At 34.0% G+C, this 19,146-nt stretch overlaps 1 protein-coding gene across 1 annotated transcript; it reads left to right on the top strand.

Moving 5' to 3' along the window:
- The first annotated feature begins 8,286 nt into the window (after positions 1-8,286).
- LOC107687210 (uncharacterized) lies at positions 8,287-17,651 on the top strand. The gene is made up of 2 exons (XM_016484446.1): positions 8,287-9,584; positions 17,557-17,651. Exons 1-2 carry the CDS (start codon positions 8,336-8,338, stop codon positions 17,625-17,627), a joined length of 1,320 nt encoding a protein of 439 aa, XP_016339932.1. The 5' UTR covers positions 8,287-8,335; the 3' UTR covers positions 17,628-17,651.
- Positions 17,652-19,146: the final 1,495 nt, after the last annotated feature.

Genomic DNA, 19,146 nt, shown 5'->3' on the forward strand with positions numbered 1-19,146 from the left:
AATTATAATTAATTATTAATGAATAACTAATAATGACAAAAGCACATGCAATTTCTTTTAAGAACAAAACAAAACAACAACACTAAAATGACCATAAAAAATAACCACTAGTTTTAGTTGAGCTTGGTAAACACACAGTGTTCAGCTCGAATCATATTCATCTGCATATGAACTGTATTTAATGTCATCTGAGTCTAGTTTTTGAAGATGAAGGCGTCACACAACCGTCCATGATTCATCTGTCAAACGAGACCAGATCCTAAACAACAGATGAATTTAGTAATACAGCACTCACACTGTTCTCTTTTGATCAGTCTACTGTGTTTGATCACATATTTACGTGTGTTTTGTCCCAGACGCTCAGTGAAGGGTGTTGGGCCCCGCAGCACACAGGAACCTAATTACGGCTCGGTCTGGTCTGGTCTGGTCTGATCTGGTTTTGGCTGCAGGCGACAGCGGCTCGTTTCCTTCAGTCGTCTCTCAGCAGCAGCTGACGCTCCAGTTAAGCCTAATGTGACATTCTGTTATTAGCAAACTAGTCAGTTTGGCCTCGTGTGCTGAGAGACCTTTAAGAAGCAGCGGTCGATGAGACTCTGGAGACACTAGAGCCGTCTGTCTGTCGACTGAATCACCCTCAGCAGAACACTGAGAGCACCATCAGGTTATTTATAACCGCACTAATAAACACTGCAACAGCTGATCTGTGCTGCACGAAGATGACTTAACAGCAGATATACTGTGTGCATTTAAAAAAACTCAAATGTATTTAAAATGTAAAAACTCGTGTGTGTCCCTGCAGCACAAAAGCAGTGTTAAGTCGCTGGGGTATATTTGTAGCAATAGCCAACAAAACCCTTATAAATGGTTTTATTGTCCAGGGTCATATTTTTCATCTGGGAAAACAGTTTATTTCTTTCTTTTTATTGCTCCCTAGATTGAACTTCAAAAATGATTTCAGTGATAAATAAAAAGACAAGAACAACTGAGTACCACAATGAATGCATTAATAAATATTATTTATTAATTAAAAAACTACTACTAATTATTTTCTTTTATTCTATAGTCTGTGTAAAATGAATTAAATCATAAAAATTTAAAATTTAAATATTGTTAAATAAGTTCAAATCAAACGTAGCCTACTAAAATTAAATTAAATCATAAAAATGTACAAAAAAAAAAATGTACAAAAAAAATCATATAAAACAATTACTAAAAAGGTATATATATATATATATATTTTTTTTTTTAAATGTACACTCGTCGTGAAACTAGCGAGCTGAGCCAGTAGTAGTGCTGCTGACAGTGTCGTGTAAACATGACTGAAGACTCGAACAGACGAACGAACCGATTCAATTGAGTGAATCATTTACGCTGGAACCGCTGCGACTGATTCAAACTCAAGCTCGTGACTCAATTTCAAGCTATTCAAAAAAAAAAAAACATTCAGTTAAGAATTTGACATTGCTTGTGTGTTTAGTGATGGGTGGAAGGCTTGTTTGTTTTGTATCAGCACAGTTTTACCACACACACTATGGTTAAACCATGGTACACATGGAGATGGCAGAAAGTGCACCCTGTTTGTTTTCTTTATTTTACAGAAGAGTTTTGTAAGGTTTTGTTGTTATTGTGTTACTCTTATGATCAAACTGACTGAGTTCCCGCTCTTTCTGCTGTTTTAGATGACATACAGTAAATATCAAATGCTGTTTTACTGGTTATGAATAAAGTCATTTCTGGCAGCAGCCGCAAACATATAGATTGATAGCAGAATCTCTAGCTTAATTATTGTTTATTTCTGTTTCTCAGAATTATTTCTGTTTTTCTCTTTTTCTTTTTAAGTAGAAAATCAAATGATCAGAAGGTACACAGACCAAACACTTACTGAAAATTAAATCATTAAATCTACAATTTTAAAATAAAAACAAAATAAAACAAAAATAAAAATCAAATTAAATTGATAAAAATTAAATCATAAAAATTTAAAATTAAAATCAATATTTTTTTTAATAAAAGCAATCAACATAAAACACAAAAAATTTATTTATAAAAAAATGGAATAATAAACATTTAAAATATGTGTATAAATATAAAAAATAATAAAAAATTAAAATATAAAAATCGAGTAAATCATAAAATGCAAATATTTCTAAATAAATCATACAAAATTGCAAGATTTAAATGTATAAAATTTTAAAATATAAAATATGAACGATTTCTGAAAAAAAAAACAATCAAAATAAAAGTAACTTAAAATTAATTACTTCATAAATGTAAGATTACATTTTTTTAAATAAAACCAATCAAAATAAAAACACTACAAATAAATTGTACTAATAAAAAACTAATACAAATGAACAATTACAAGAAATAATAATGAAAATAAACTTAATAAATCATACAAATATATATTTTTGATTTTTTCTTAAACAATAAATATTCTATTTGGTTAAATGCAAAGAACCAGAAGATTTTTATTTTTCTTCTTATTATTATAAATCTTTTTTTTTCTGATGTCTTTGCATATGCATGTGAAAGATGTTATTGTTGCTTGTTTCTTGTTGGTTTCATGTCATTCTAATGTAATCATCAATTATGTGAGATATGAGTCCTATATGGTATATTTGTTATATTTAGTACTATTATTACACTTTATTCCTTGTTTTGCTCAGAACTAGAAATTGTATAAATTAATTAAATAAATAATAAACTATTTCTTCAATCAAAACATAAGTATTGGCCAATGCAGTTAAAACCAGCGCTTGATGTCTGATCCTCTGCTGCACCCTAGTGGTGTGACAACATAAAAATATAGAAATAGAAATAGATTCATGCATTATGTATTTCCTGTAGCTCAATAAAATTTCCCAATTTGCATAAACATCGTCTACAAATGCAAAAATGTAAATGTAAACCTATAAAGATCTATAAACTCGACCTATAAAGATTAAAATAATATTAAAAACACACTATATCAGTGTGCATATAACCTCAGGAGAACCTGACAGTGTTAGCATTTGATTTAACGCTTCAGTTTTATTCATTTTTAACTTTAATATGTCCTAATATTAATACTCGAGTGTAACTAGTTACAAAACGTTACTTTTTCGCTTTGTTTACTTTTATATTTCTATTAGAATACGTTTTGTCATCTCAAGATACTACAGTAAGTGTAAATATTTATACTGTACGTGCGTCAGTTTGAGCTTTAAAGCGCGCATGCGCGTGTCCCTCACACAGGGTTGCCAGGTTTTCGCAACAAAAGCAGCCCTATTGCTACTCAAAACTAGCCCAAAACCAGCCCAATCGCGTTTTGAGAGAGGTCCCCCGGTAAAAATCGAGTTCCGGGGGTTAAAATACACGTTTTTTGGTACAATTCACATTCCAGGGGCTAAATATCACTTTGTCACTTCAACCTGACATGAAAAAAACAACAGTCTTAAAGGGACAGTTCACCCAAAAATGAAAATTCTGTGATTGATTACGCACCTTCATGTCGTTCCAAACCCGTAAGACCTTCGTTCATCTTCGGAACACAACTTAAGATATTTTTGATGAAATCCGAGAGCTCTCTGACCCTCCATAGACAGCAATGCAACTGAAATGTTCCCAGGCTACAGAAACGTAGCAAGGATATCTGTAAAATAGTCCATGTGACGTGGTTCAACCGTAATTTTACGAAGCTAGGAGAATGCATTTTGTGTGCAAATAAAACAAAAATAACATCTTCATTCAATGATTTCTTCTCTCCTGGGACAGTTAAGGTGTTAAAGACATTATTTTGTTTTCTTTGCGCACAAAAAGTATTCTCATTGCTTCGTAAAATTATGGTTGGACCACTGATAGACTATTTTAACAAAGTCTGGGTCTGGGAACATTTCAGCTGCTTTACTGTCTATTAGGGCTGAAAAAATGGATGAAACACTAAATTCGAATTTTGTACTGAAATATGATCATATTCGAATTATATTCGAATTTAAACGGCATTATTTCAGTTGGGGGAAAAGCTTTTGGCTTCTCTCCTAAGGCCACATGAGGGCGACTTGAGCAAGATATTATTAATGCACGTTTATTCAAAGTAATAACATAACAAGGCCATCTTTGAACAAAGTGCATAATATTTAAAATAATGTTTATAAACCAAATATAAATAGCACTTGCGTATCATTGCTCTTTTGTTGATTCTGATTGCTTCTATTGTCCTCATTTGTAAGTCGCTTTGGATAAAAGCGTCTGCTAAATGACTAAATGTAATGTAAATGTTGCTTAAGTTGCTTAAACAATTAGAAACAAAACAGCATCATGCATGTATGTATGTATGTATAGTTTAATACAAAGGACCGAAAACGATTTTTTTCATTTAAAAACATGAGATGAAGTGGAATGGGGAAAAGCCACCATAAAGTCTCGAGACATGATATTTTTTAAAGTTGAACTTAGTCTTACATTAATTTTACATGGCTTTCTAAACATGCGGCTCTCTTGTGCGAGACACGAGTGCAATGGTGATAGATGTCCCTCTAGAAAAAGCAATAAATATGCCTTCTGTGTGAACGGCTTGGTTTCAGTTTTGCCGTAGATCTTCTCCGCATTGATGTTCTCTTTTTCCGCAATATTTTGAATGAGCATCGCCGCTTTTTGTGGTTTCAGCTGGATAGGCTAACAAAAGCATTCAAATGCAACGACACCTACATCGTCGTCGCATCTAATGCTGCCTGATGCACACCTGAAATTCGAATGCAATGTTTTTGCCTTCTTATTTTGAATTCGACAAATATTCGAAATGCAAATTTTTATTTGACAGCCCTATTGTCAATGCAGGGTCAGAGAGCTCTCGGATTGCATCAAAAATAGGCTATCTTAATTTGTGTTGTAAAGATGAACGAAGGTTTTACGGGTTTGGAGCGAACGACATGAGGGTGAGTAATTAATAACAGAATTTTCATTTTTGGGTGAACTATTCCTTTAAAGTTTCTGTGGTTTTATAATGAGGTAGTCATCTTTTAACCCGCACTCAAACGTTTCCGCGTTTCATTTTCATTCAGATGGTTTCAGGTTTTACTAACCTTGTGGGATATCTAGTCGTTAATATAATTATTTAATAGATAAATCGATAGATGTTCTCTGTTTACGTTAAGCACTTATTGAATTAACCCTCAAGCATCCTTTGGGACAAATCTGGGCAAAATCTTTATTTATTTATTATTATTTTTTAATAGTTTACTTAATCTGAGCAGTAGACTTAAGTGGTTGGAAAAAAAAACTCCTTAATTTGTCCTTCGTGGACAAAAATGGGCAGCCATAGGAAATGAATGGGAAATACTACAATTCTGAGCATTTTTTTTAAATTGTCCAATAAAAATCAACAAATCCAACACAATGCAGATCATACATACACATAAATGAAGGGAAACACTCACACACACACACACACACACACACACACACACACACACACACGCACACCAAAGTCAGATCAAAGTCCTACTGCAAGATTTATTGATGAAAATGTCAACAAAAACATGTCTGGAACATGCTACTTGTTAGGTTTATTGTTTATTCTTACCTGTTTGGCACCATTTGGTTCCATTTTACTTTTTTTAGTTATTGAAAATTGTTGTTTTTTTGTTAGAAATAAATGATTACGCTGTCTCCTACTTTGTCCTTTCGTTATAGCATGGTCAGATTTGTCTGTAAGCATATTTTGCCATCTTTGTATAGTCTCACCCAACACAAATGCTTTTAGTTTTTTTTATTCTACACTTTTAACTTGTACATTACAACAATGGCTTATAGATTTCAGCCTATATGCAGCCATATAGTGGCTTTTGATATTGTTATACCATCATATATCACCAGATGTCACCAAACTCACCTTACTGGAATTATTTTGTTTTTTTTACTGAAGTATAAGAAATATTAAACATAACATAAAAATAAGCACATTTTACATTAAAAATATGGTACTTTTAGAAGTAAATAAATTCAAAAATCACAAAAAACTGCATAAATTGATAGTTTTTATTTGATCGAAGACAGTGATATGACATTTATTAAAAAAATTAATAAAAATTGGACATTTGTCCACGAACGACCACTGCTATACGAAGGATGCTTGAGGGTTAAAGGAGTATGTTGTCTTCTGTCCCCTTTAAGTCCATACTGCTGTCTTGCTGATATTCTGCAGCACTGCTGCTTTGCTTTATGACACACTTCTGATGGGGGCGGGGCCACCTTGAAGCCAACCAATCACAGCCGCGGATACAAACGCTGCCGCCTCTAACTGGTCTGCGCGCCTGTCAATCACAGGCTGAGCGCGCTGTCCTCCAGAACGCACTTTATTCCGAGAGAGAGACGCGGATCCGTCATGCACCTCAACTGGGTGAGTTTAGCACTATTAACTTCATATAACACTCGATTATTGAAATCAAACACGTTAATTTAGGCTGAAATTATGTGTTAATGCGGATGAGATAGTGCTGGACGAACAGCAGCAAAAAAAGACTCAGAACTTAATGCTGTGTTTTATTATAGATATGAAAAGGTCATGCAAATGCAATTGATCGTAATCATATTTTAGCAACATTAAAGATGCATTGTTGAATGCAAAGTGATCGCGTGGCTGTGCGAAATGCAGTGAATGTTTAAAGCATCAATGATGCAGCAGTGCAAAAATAACTTTCTGCATAATAAATGATGCTCATTATAGTGCAGACTATTCACTGCCACTGTGCAATGCACCTCTCCTATAATGCACTGATATAAGATACTAATTTGTTTTGGTTTGATCATTGCTGAACTGTCATGTCATGTTTTAAAGGGACATTCACTGCAGCTTATGCATGAGCTCACATTATTTTAAAGTGTATTATAATGTGTGTGTGATGGCTGATTATTATGAGGCTCATAATGAAGGGTACTTTACTCACTCAACTGCTTATTTAAATAATTATGCATACAGTTCAAAGGCTTTAGCAGTATAAAGCGTACTGAATGACATTATCAAAAGACCCACTGTTAGTTGTGCATTCATGGATATTTTTGCCAAAGCATCGCCACAGTTTTTTTTTGGCCTCTAAACATGTCTGGCAAAGAGTTGTAAGACCCCAGCTACGATGCAAAAACTATTACAAGATAAATGCAATATATATATATATATATATATATATATATATATATGCAATATATGATCATTCAAAGGTTACTTTTAAAAATTTCTTTTAAATTTGTACTCTGAAAAAAAAAACGGAAAAAAAAAAGTCAATGTGCATTCATAAATATTTTGTCAAAGCATCTCCACAGTTTATTTTCTGGCCTGTAACCATGTCTTACAGTGAAATATTACAAGATAAGTCTGTTGATTATGACAATATTTGCTTATGATTGTACAAAGGTTACTTTTAAAAATTACTTTTAATTTTATTCTCTGAAAAACAACAAATTTACTCAGAAATTGCTAGTAAATTTCACAAATGAATAAAGAGAATCAGCAATTAATGCATATAATTAAACAAAGTAGAAAGACTAAAATAGTATTTTCTTGTAAAATGTCATATTTGTATTTGCAACTTCAAAATCAAAAAAATTACAACTTCAAGTTTAGTGTATACATTTTTTTTGCATGTTTGTGTTTTTAAAAATAATTCCATTTGCAAGCCAAATTTAATACTTGTTGATTACTTTAAAGCCTATTTTTAATTGCTATTAATCAAAATGATTATTTAAAGAAACGTTTGATTTTGTTGTGGATTTTAAAGCATTGTGTCTATGTAATAATTAATGTGTCAATAAGGTTTTTAGATAAAAATCTGGGTCCCACTTTATATTAAGTGGCCTTAACTGCTGTGTATTTCAATCATTTGGTACAATGCACTTATCGTGTACATACATGTTTTTACATTGTACTTATATTTTAAAAATACCTGCATGTAATTACATCTGTAATTAATTTAATTACATTTATAATTACACTGTTGACTCATCCCTTGCACTTTAACCACCCTTAAACCTACCCATACCACAAAACCTGTCCCTAACCTTACCAGTATCCCACCTCACTAGCAGCAAAAGTGTTTTGCAATGCAATATGAACACAATAAGTACATTGTACTTATTTTTTGATGTAAGTACATAGTAGTTAAGGCCACTTAATATAAAGTGGGACCAAAATCGGTTGTATATCTACAATTCTACATGCATCTTTATGTCGCATTAAAAGCCTCCGTCATTTTGACAGGCCTTCGATCGGCCTGACACCGGACGTGTCAGTCCACCCGACTCGAGACGAGACAACTGCCAGCTTAATTTAGGAGTGTGACTAATTAAAACGGGCCCCGTAATGGAAGGCACGCACACGGTGCTGCGTCTGTACAAACCCATCCAGGAGCTGTGCTTCATCAGTCTCTACTTCCCAACGAGGAAATCCCGAGGTTTCTCACGAGCTGGCCAAACCCGGCCTCAGGATGAAGACGCTAAACAAAGAGGCCAGTATTACTGCGAGGCGACAAAAGAAGCGGTCGCGCAGCTCAACTGGCTCACCGCAGAACACCATCAGCTGCTGACGGACCTCCTGTCTTTATGCAGCGACTGCGCAGATGGGATTAAAATGGGAAACCAGGATGGAAAGCTCCTGGAAGGATACGGGGAAGGTGATGTTAGCACCGCTTTTTCTCTGTCCCCAGAGCATAAGAGAGCAGCTTCAAGAGTTCGTAAGCTGAAGATGCTGGGTTCTAAGAAGATGCACAGCGCTGAAGAGTTCTCGCAGAGTAGGATAAAGAAGAAGGTGCAAAGTGGAGCATCTGAGTTTTCTCCGAAAGCACCCAAAACTCCAATCTCCTTCCGTGGCCGGGATGCTTCAGGGTCAGGCTCTTATGTACGCGTCTCCAGCGAGCCTTTTCTTCCAATGGAAGAACACTTCCAGATCGCCCACGATCACGGCTGGGATTTTATGGAAGAGCCTCATTCTTTTGAATCCGAAATGGATCCGTCGGAGTTTGATAGCCAGCTCACTTTGGAGTACGAGAAACCAGTGGGAAATGGGAATATTGAGGGAAACCAACGAGGTCAATCAACCTTCGGACGTTTGGAAACCAATAAAAGAGACGTGAGAAGGGATGATGTGGCTGCAAAACAAAACCATACGGCTTCCAAAGAGAAACTTGTATCTGGTTCCAGCTTGGATGTGGATCACCGCAACCAGCAAGCTGGACAAGAAGAGATCAAGCTCTTTGAGAAAACCATTGACGCCAACTCTAGAAGCTTTAAGCTTCATCCCTGGAGCAGAAGCCCTACATCAAGCTCTCTCTCTGGGCTCTTCAACGTGTCTTATCCTCCTGCCAACAGTCTCCAGAGCATGTCTCCTGTCTTATCACCTCTGTCTTCGCAACTTCCGAGTCCCCAAATTAACCACCGGATTGTGTTGCTGCCTGAGGAAGATGGAAATAAACGTTCCTCGAGAGACGAGCCCAAAGTCGACACAGAGGTCATCGACAAAAATGGCAACCGTCGGACGGTCACACGGTTAGACCTGAACCTCAGCAATCATTTCTATCTGAATGGAGCTAGTACATCGAGTGCCACGACCTCAGGTGGGAAACTGCTCTTCTAGTTCAAACTAAAAGTTATGTAACAGTTCATACGAAGAGTTCAAATGCAAAAGTGCCATTTTAAATTTTCCTTTAAAATGATCATTTTTCTCAGGCTCCTATGTTTATGTTTAGGGATGCACGATATTATCGGACCGATATCGGCTGATAATGGCTTTAAATGTAAATATCGGCATCGGCCCGATATGAAAAATTATGCCGATATGTCTTGCCGATAAGAGGAATACGTTAACTCACATGTGCTCATGGTGTGCTAATGATTAGATCACATCAACAGTGTGGCTCATTCTTGAAGCAAAGATTTGCCTTAATGATGATTAGATTCACTGTTTCGCTGCATTTAATCTGTGAAAGCATGTACAGAATCACTTGTTAGGTGTGTGATAGAGTTAACAGTAATTGCGCTGTTGGCCTACTTCTAATAAAATGAAAGCAAAATACACAGATAACATTTAGACTGTGTTTCTGATTAAATAAAGCAGTAATTGATGTCATAAAATAGCGAGTATGTTTTGATTTAAAGGTCAGAAGCTATAGCTTACATGAATAAAAACGACACTTTAAATAATTTTATATATACTGATTTATTCATTAATGTGTAATATGTTATATTTTTTTAAACAAATTATGAGCTCTAAAAGATTTTCACAATTTTTACAACTCTTTTGCTATACAAATGTTAACTCTTAAAATAAAATGTTAATGTTACAACTGCATCTTTCTGGAAAAAAAAAATACAGAGATTGAATATAGTTTATTAATTTTCAAATCTTCATTGTATTGTCATTATAAAATAATTATGTTATTGTTTATTTATTTCTAACAAATAATTCTTGTTAAAAACTAACCAAAATTAAAAATAATTTGCTTATAATTTCTGCACATGAGAGACTTGGTGTTGTTTCCAAACAAAAGGAAATATATCGGTATCGGTTATCGACCAAAATTAGTTGAAAAATATCGGCAAAAATCCAATATCGTGCATCCCTATTTATATTCAGTTATTTCACTTTAATGACAATGAAAATAACCTATTTATTGACATTAAAGGTAAAATACTGAATCTGTACATAGGAGCCTGATAAAACTTCTTATTTTAGAAGAAAATTTCAAACTGAAATCTGAAAATTAAATAATGTGTGGTAAATTTTAACGTTCTTAGAATATTACAAATAAACATTCAAATAAATAACGTTATATTTTGTGTAAAAATTAAATTAGTAGAACATTAAAAATGTTTTAGTCACCTTTCACGTTCTAATAAAAAAAAAAAAAGTTGAATATTACAAATAAACATTCAAATAACGTCCCCTATTTATATTCAGTTATTTCACTTTAATGACAATGAAAATAACCTATTTATTGACATTAAAGGTAAAATACTGAATCTGTACATAGGAGCCTGATAAAACTTCTTATTTTAGAAGAAAATTTCAAACTGAAATCTGAAAATTAAATAATGTGTGGTAAATTTTAACGTTCTTAGAATATTACAAATAAACATTCAAATAAATAACGTTATATTTTGTGTAAAAATTAAATTAGTAGAACATTAAAAATGTTTTAGTCACCTTTCACGTTCTAATAAAAAAAAAAAAAGTTGAATATTACAAATAAACATTCAAATAACGTCATATTTTGTGTGAAAATTAAATTTAGTAGAATGTTTAAGAAATATTTCCGTCACCTTTAAATAACGTAATCACGACAAGAAAAGTGGACATTTTAACGTTCATAGAGATTTATAACTAGATTTATAACTTTATAACTATTTATAACTATAGAACTAAAAGTTCATATAATGTTATATTTTGGGTAAAAATAAAATTAGTAGAACATTAAATAAATGTTTTTGTAATCTTTAAATAATGGTCTAATCACAACAAGAAAACTGGACATTTGAATGTTTTTACAATATTACAAATAAATGTTTAAATAGCGTTATATTTTGTGTGAAAATAAAGTTGTAAGAAACAATTTTTGTAACAGTTAAATAACGTTATAACCATGAAAAGAAAATATTAAAATAGTATAGAATATTAAAAAATAAACGTTATATTTTGTGTGAAAATAAAGTTGTAAGAAACAATTTTTGCAACCGTTAAATAACGTTCTAATCACGAAGAGAAAATATTAAAATGGCATAGAATATTAAAAAATAAACATTCAAATAATGTTATGTTTTGGGTAAAAATAAAATTAAAGAAAAGTTTGAGACCGCTCAAAATAAAATTTTAATCACGACGAGAATCACAAATAAACATTCAAATAACGTTATATTTTGGTGAAAATAAAGTTCTCAGAATGTCCTTCTCATAACATTGTGAGAACATTCTTAGAACATTTTTGGAACGTTCATATGATGTTGTTTGTTACTTGATGGACATTGCAAGTAAAAACAAGATGTTTTTTAATGTTAAAATAACATATTTTGGGTGAAAATAAAGTTAGTGGAACTGTGTAAGAAACATTTTTGTAACCTTTAAATATTGTTATAATCACAACAAGAAAACAGGACATTTCAGTGTTTTAGAAACATTTCAAAACAATGTTCCCACAGCGTTTTAATAACCAAAATGAGTTATTTGGGAATTATGCTTGCGAAATCAAACTCACTGCTATTGATCTGAGTCGTCCAGGTTTATTCTGATTTCTTAGTCTTGTCATGTGACTCCCAGCCCTCTTTCCCAGAGATCCATTATTGAATTTTCAGAAGGATTAAAGCGCTCTGTTGCTGGAGCAGGACTTCAGAAGCGTCTAAGCTGCATCTCATGGCTGCACTGACCAGAAAATAAAGAATCTGCCTTTCTGTGACGTTCCTCTAATTCAAGCCTAAATTCAGCAGATAGTATGATTTGATCATGGCCTATTAGACTTATTAGACTCTGTTTGCTTGAGGCAGTGTAGATGCAGTGAAGTCTGCAGTATATTATACTCCAGTGCTGAGCTGATCTGATCACACATGACAGTTATACGAACCTGAAATACTCTCTGCTTATAAGAGAAAGGGTCAGCATAGCAGAACGAGATATAGTTTATATTTCTAAATGATCATAATAATAATAATAATGAGTTTTTGTGTTATAATAAAATTGCACCAACAAACCTAGTAGTAATTGTGATATACACTACAGGATCAATAAGATTTTTTAATGTTTTTTTTTAAAGAAGTTTCTTCTGCTCATTAGAGGGTTAGTTCACCCAAAAATGAAAATTAGGCTGTGTTTTACTCACCCCCGAAGCATCCTAGGTGTATATGACTTTCTTCTTTCAGACGAATCCAGTCGGAGTTATATTAAAAATTGTCTTTGATCTTTCAAGCTCTATCATTTCAGTCAGCGGGTGTTGCATGCTTCAGTCCAAAAGGAGTTAAATAAAAAGCACCCATCCATTAAAAAAAAGTGTCTCACACGGCTCCGGGGGGTGAACAAAGGCCTCCTGTAGCGAATCGATGCGATTTTGTAAGAAAAATATCCATATTCAAAACGTAATAATCACTTTAATGTAGCTTGCGCTCACTGTTGTACACAGAAGCGGCTCCAGGCGGATGACGAATGAGTTCAGCGTTGTGCATGCGCCGCTCAGAAGTGACGAACGCGGAAACGCAGCGGAGAGATCAAAACAAAAACAATGGTCACTAATTAGAATTACAAAACGAGGATTTGTAAAGAAGAATGTCGGAGGATTTCGATATAAGCCAAGAGGAGACTGGTTTTCCTTTGCTAAAGTAAGGAAACTTTGCTTCTTTTGCTCCTGTTAACAAACGTTGGTTTTCACGAGACTCACCGGCGCATGCGCAGCACTGAACTCATAGGTCATCCGCCGGAGCTGCTTCCGTGTACAACTGCTGGCGCAAGCTACATTAAAGTGATTATTACGTTTTGAATATGGATATTTTTCTTACAAAAACACATCGATTCGCTACAGGAGGCCTTTGTTCACCCCCCGGAGCCGTGTGAGACACTTTTTTTATGGATGGGCGCTTTTTATTTCACGTCTTTTGGACTGATGCATGCAACACCCTCTGAGTACAACGATAGAGCTTGAAAGATCAAAGACAATTTTTAATATAACTCCGACTGGATTCGTCTGAAAGAAGAAAGTCATATACACCTAGGATGCTTCGGGGGTGAGTAAAACACAGCCTAATTTTCATTTTTGGGTAAACTAACCCTTTAAGGCTGCATTTATTTGATCAAAAATACAGAAAAAAATTTAATTTTGTGAAATATTATTGCAATTTAAAATAACAGTTTTCTATTTTAATATACTTTAAACTGTAATTTATTCCTGTGATCAAAGCTGTATTTTCAGCATCATTACTCCAGTCTTCAGTGTCACATGATCTTCAGAAATCATTCTAATATGCTGATTTATTATCAGTGCTGGAAATTGTTGTGCCGCTTAATATTTTTTGGGACCTGTGATACTTTTTTCAGAACTCTTTGATAAATAAAGAGTTAAAAAGAACAGCGTTTATTCAAAATAGAAATTTTGTGTTACAACATGCACTAGTATTGAAAAGTTTGGGGTCAGTAAATTTATTCTTTTTTTTTTTTAAGAAGAAATTAATACTTTTATTCAGCAAGGATGTGTTAAATGGATTAAAAGTGATAGTAAAGACATATTGTTAGAAAATATTTCTGTTTTAAATAAATGCTGTTCTTTTTAACTTTTTAGTCATCAGAGAATCAAAGAAAAAAGTATCACAGGTTCCAAAAAAAATATTAAGCAGCAAAACTGTAATAAATCAGCATATTAGAATGATTTCTGAAGATCATGTGACACTGAAGACTGGAGTAATGATGCTGAAAATTCAGCTCTGCGTCACGGGAATAAATTATATTTGAAAGTATATTAAAATAAAAAAACTGTTATTTTGAATGGCAGTGTAAATGTTTTCTAGTTATTGTGGAGTTGTGGTTTAATTTATTTTGCACTCTGAAAGCATTCTCGGTTGAGCATGTCAGCGCTCTGAGAGAGACTCGCTCATGTGATGTGATCATTAGCTATGTTTCCATCCAAAGATTCAAATTAAACTTATGCGCAAAACTGGAATATCGCATAAAACATATGCGAATAAAGCACCGTTTCCATCCAACGAGTCAAAGGGAACAAAATCGTCACTTCCTGATAAACTGCACTAAATATCACTAAGAAAAGTAGGAGAAGCCACTGAATATAATAATTTTCATATATGATGAATGACTTGCGCCTCAGAGCGAGCAGACGAAACACAATAAATGCTGTCACTGCTTTCAGAGGCGGATGCGATCAAAGACAATTTTTTATATAACTCCGACTGGATTCGTCTGAAAGAAGAAAGTCATATACACCTAGGATGCTTCGGGGGTGAGTAAAACACAGCCTAATTTTCATTTTTGGGTAAACTAACCCTTTAAGGCTGCATTTATTTGATCAAAAATACAGAAAAAAATTTAATTTTGTGAAATATTATTGCAATTTAAAATAACAGTTTTCTATTTTAATATACTTTAAACTGTAATTTATTCCTGTGATCAAAGCTGTATTTTCAGCATCATTACTCCAGTCTTCAGTGTCACATGATCTTCAGAAATCATTATGATATGCTGATTTATTATCAATTCATATTTTTTGGGACCTGTGATACTTTTTTTCAGGATTCTTTGATAAATAAAAATGTAAAAATAACAGTATTTATTCAAAATAAAAATTTTGTGTTACAATATAGCCTACACTACTATTTAAAAGTTTGGGGTCAGTCTTTTTTTTTTTTTTAAGAAGAAATTAATACTTTTATTCAGCAAGGATGTGTTAAATGGATTAAAAGTGATAGTAAAGACATATTGTTAGAAAATATTTCTGTTTTAAATAAATGCTGTTCTTTTTAACTTTTTAGTCATCAGAGAATCAAAGAAAAAAGTATCACAGGTTCCAAAAAAAAACAAAGATATGAAGCAGCACAACAGTTCGAGCTCTGATAATAAATCAGCATATTAGAATGATTTCTGAAGATCATGTGACACTGAAGACTGGAGTAATGATGCTGAAAATTCAGCTCTGCGTCACGGGAATAAATTATATTTGAAAGTATATTAAAATAAAAAAACTGTTATTTTGAATGGCAGTGTAAATGTTTTCTAGTTATTGTGGAGTTGTGGTTTAATTTATTTTGCACTCTGAAAGCATTCTCGGTTGAGCATGTCAGCGCTCTGAGAGAGACTCGCTCATGTGATGTGATCATTAGCTATGTTTCCATCCAAAGATTCAAATTAAACTTATGCGCAAAACTGGAATATCGCATAAAACATATGCGAATAAAGCACCATTTAAATCCAACGAGTCAAAGAGAACAAAATCGTCACTTCCTGGTAAACTGTGGCACTAAATATCACTAAGAATATAGCAGAAGCCACTGAATATAATAATTTTCATATATGATATAAATTACTTGGAACGAGCAGACATACAATAAATGCTGTCAATGCTTTCGGAGGTGGATGCTGCTTCTATCTATCTATCTATCTATCTATCCATCATCCATCATATATCTATCCATTCATCTATCCATCTATCATCTATCTATCTATCTATCTATCTATCTATCTATCCATTCATCTATCCATCTATCATCTATCATCTACCTATCTATCCATCTATCATCTATCTATCTATCCATCTATCCATCTATCCATTCATCTATCCATCTACCATCTATCCATCTATCTATCCATTCATCTATCCATCTATCATCTATCTATCCATCTATATATCATCCATCCATCCATCATCTAATCATCTATCATCCATCTATCTATCCATCCATCCAAAAGATAGGATTTATATAGATATATTTTATCCAATGAATCATTATTCCTGGTCTGCTTCATAAATTGTTTATTTTGGGTGGTTGGGGGGCATGCCACATGATAGGTGAGGCTTTGGGGGGCTTTAGTTCCAAAAGGTTGAGAACCTCTGCACTAGAGCATTTCATCAATCAATAAAATTCTCTCTCTCCCCTCCCTCCAGGACATTTACAACACCCGTCTCACCCGCAAAGCCCTCTGCATTGCAGGTGATCCCGTTCCTGAGGAAATGAAACAGCTGTAGCACTGATTATCTTTACTCAGTGCTTTATAGAGGATCCTTCGTGACAAACGTTCAGCATCATTCACAAGCAAAGCTTCAGTGCTGGGGACGTTCTGCTGTATGCTCAGACAGGGATCATGTGACACATTTAGGTTATAAAAACGTTGTGGGAACATTGTTTTTACAGTTTTTCTCAATTGCTTTGGCACATTTTTCGAAACAATCTTAACATTCTCTAAACTGTGAGTGCAGATGTGAACAAGAAGCTAATTGTTCAGAGATCTGAACTTATTGTTTCGGGAAAAAAAAAGTTTCATTCGAGAATTGAGCCAAAGCAATTGAGAAAAACTGTAAATGTTACTTGTCGTTATTATGACGTTGTTTAAAAGTTACAAAAACATTTCTTACAGCATTTTCCTAACTATATTTTTACTGAAAATATAATATTTGTAATATTCTATGAACGCTAAAATGCCCAGTTTTCTTATTGTACTTAGAAAGTTATTTAAAGGTTACTAATAAGTTTCTTACAACATTCTACTAACTTTATTTTCACCCAAAATGTATTTTTAATATTCTAACAGCATTTGCTCTCAACACTGAGAATCTCATCATAAGGACGTTTAAAGAATGTTGGTCAGACGGTTTCTCTCAAGGTTATGAGAGCATATATCAAATATTAATACAGTTATAAGAACATTACTTTAAGAACTTTTGTCCTAACATTAAAAAAGCGTTAGATAAAGTTGTGAGAGTGTTTTCTGTTGCTGGGTTTGCACTGGTTCCAGCAGCTCAGCATCAGTAATAAGTGTAATGAAATAAAGCAATCAGTCCAGAGGTCATGTGAAACTGATCACACTACTGGGTGTGTGTGTGTCTGCAGTTGATGTTAGTTCACTGCGAGCTTCACGTCGTCCTTCATCACACAGACAGCAGAGCATGAGTTCACTCTGAACACAGAGAGACAGACAGAAACACAGCGGAAAGGACTCCTCTAGAGTTCCTCAAGGTCTCAAAGAGTCATCAAATTCATTTTTTAGCACTGCACTCTTATGTAAACAACTATTTACTCCTGTAGGTGTGTTTTAATTCATGCTGGGGTAGTTCAGGAGAAATATGCGAAGCAAAGTTGATACTGAAATGAAGTGCAGTATATTGTTTTTAACCCTTTAAATGCTCGAGCTCTTTAAAGCAGGATGGATTCTGATTGGCTGTCAATGTTTTTACTGTTCATTATCTGGAAGAAAGTCATTCTGATTATCATCATTCTTGGTGTGAACAGCTCTTCACATTGATGAAGAGTGAGGAATTGTATTGAAGACAGGCTCAAAATATCAACAAAATGACATGAATGCTGTTGTATATGTTCTGTGCTGATGTTGATGACAGGATGAGATGAATACATGAATACATTTACAGCAAATGATCTGCACAACAGAGACTCAATTGATTTGCCAAAGTTGCACATATAAAGGAATTTTTTTGCTTGCAGCATTTTAGAAAAACAATTTTCACCTTCAAGTTGGCGCTTTTCACATTTCCGGATTCTCCAGAAACAGAAGTCGTCATAGTTGGGTAAACTTCTACAGTGGTTATCAACTTAATTATTTTAGATCATACTTTAATTCAAAATCATCTGGGCACAAAAACAGGAGGGCTCTAGTAATATAAACAGGAGTATCGATAGCAGGGTTCCTCAATAGGCGGCCCGCGGGCCACAGCCGGCCCGTGAGAGAAAAAAGTTTGGCCCGTGCTAATTTCAAATAATGTGGCATGAAAATTCAAAAGCAGAATAAGAAAGCTACATTAACTTACATCGTGTCTACACCGGACGTGAGCGGCGCGGTGCAATAAAATACAATAGAACTCATTATAATCAGTGATGCTGTCTTGGATGCGGCGCGGCACGACAAATCCCCGACAGTAAACTGCTGACTCGTTCTATTTATAACGTACTGACACAACGTTCAAATGATCTGCAATGCTTTGTCGCGTCCAGTGTAGATACGATGTGACAGCAAAACATGGCGAGTGTGTAGAAAAGAAAAGTGGACACGGAAAATAGATGATTCAGATGTGAATGGACTGAACAGTTTTGAGTGAGTGAGTGAGTGAGTGAGTGATATCTTTGTGATGGAATACACGTGTTGGTTCGCAGTGAGTTCACAGTTTTAACGTACAAGTTTGCTTTAATTTATTTTCAAGATCTGAGGTAAAATATCTATTGTTGCTTTCACTATGGCTATAAAGATCACGCAGAATAATATTCAAACTCACATTAGACACTTTTAACATTGAATAAAGCACATAATCATTACCTGAGATTATCACTGTCATATTTTGTATGTTGTTCCTGCTGCGACGTCGCAGAAAATAAAAACCGTTCCGAAAATAGAATTCTCACACACACACACACACACACACACACACACTCTCTCTCTATCTGACAGCTGCTCTATTAACTCACTCTGAT

The sequence above is a fragment of the Sinocyclocheilus anshuiensis genome, unplaced genomic scaffold (assembly GCF_001515605.1).
Source record: "Sinocyclocheilus anshuiensis isolate Anshui unplaced genomic scaffold, SAMN03320099.WGS_v1.1 scaffold1569, whole genome shotgun sequence".
Taxonomy (NCBI): domain Eukaryota; kingdom Metazoa; phylum Chordata; class Actinopteri; order Cypriniformes; family Cyprinidae; genus Sinocyclocheilus; species Sinocyclocheilus anshuiensis.

Bases quoted from the DNA above. Each gene is read 5' to 3' on its own strand.
- LOC107687210 (XM_016484446.1), top strand. From the start codon at position 8,336: ATGGAAGGCACGCACACGGTGCTGCGTCTGTACAAACCCATCCAGGAG. The intron at 9,585-17,556 runs GTGGGAAACTGC...GTGTGTCTGCAG, and splicing joins ATCGAGTGCCACGACCTCAG to TTGATGTTAGTTCACTGCGA.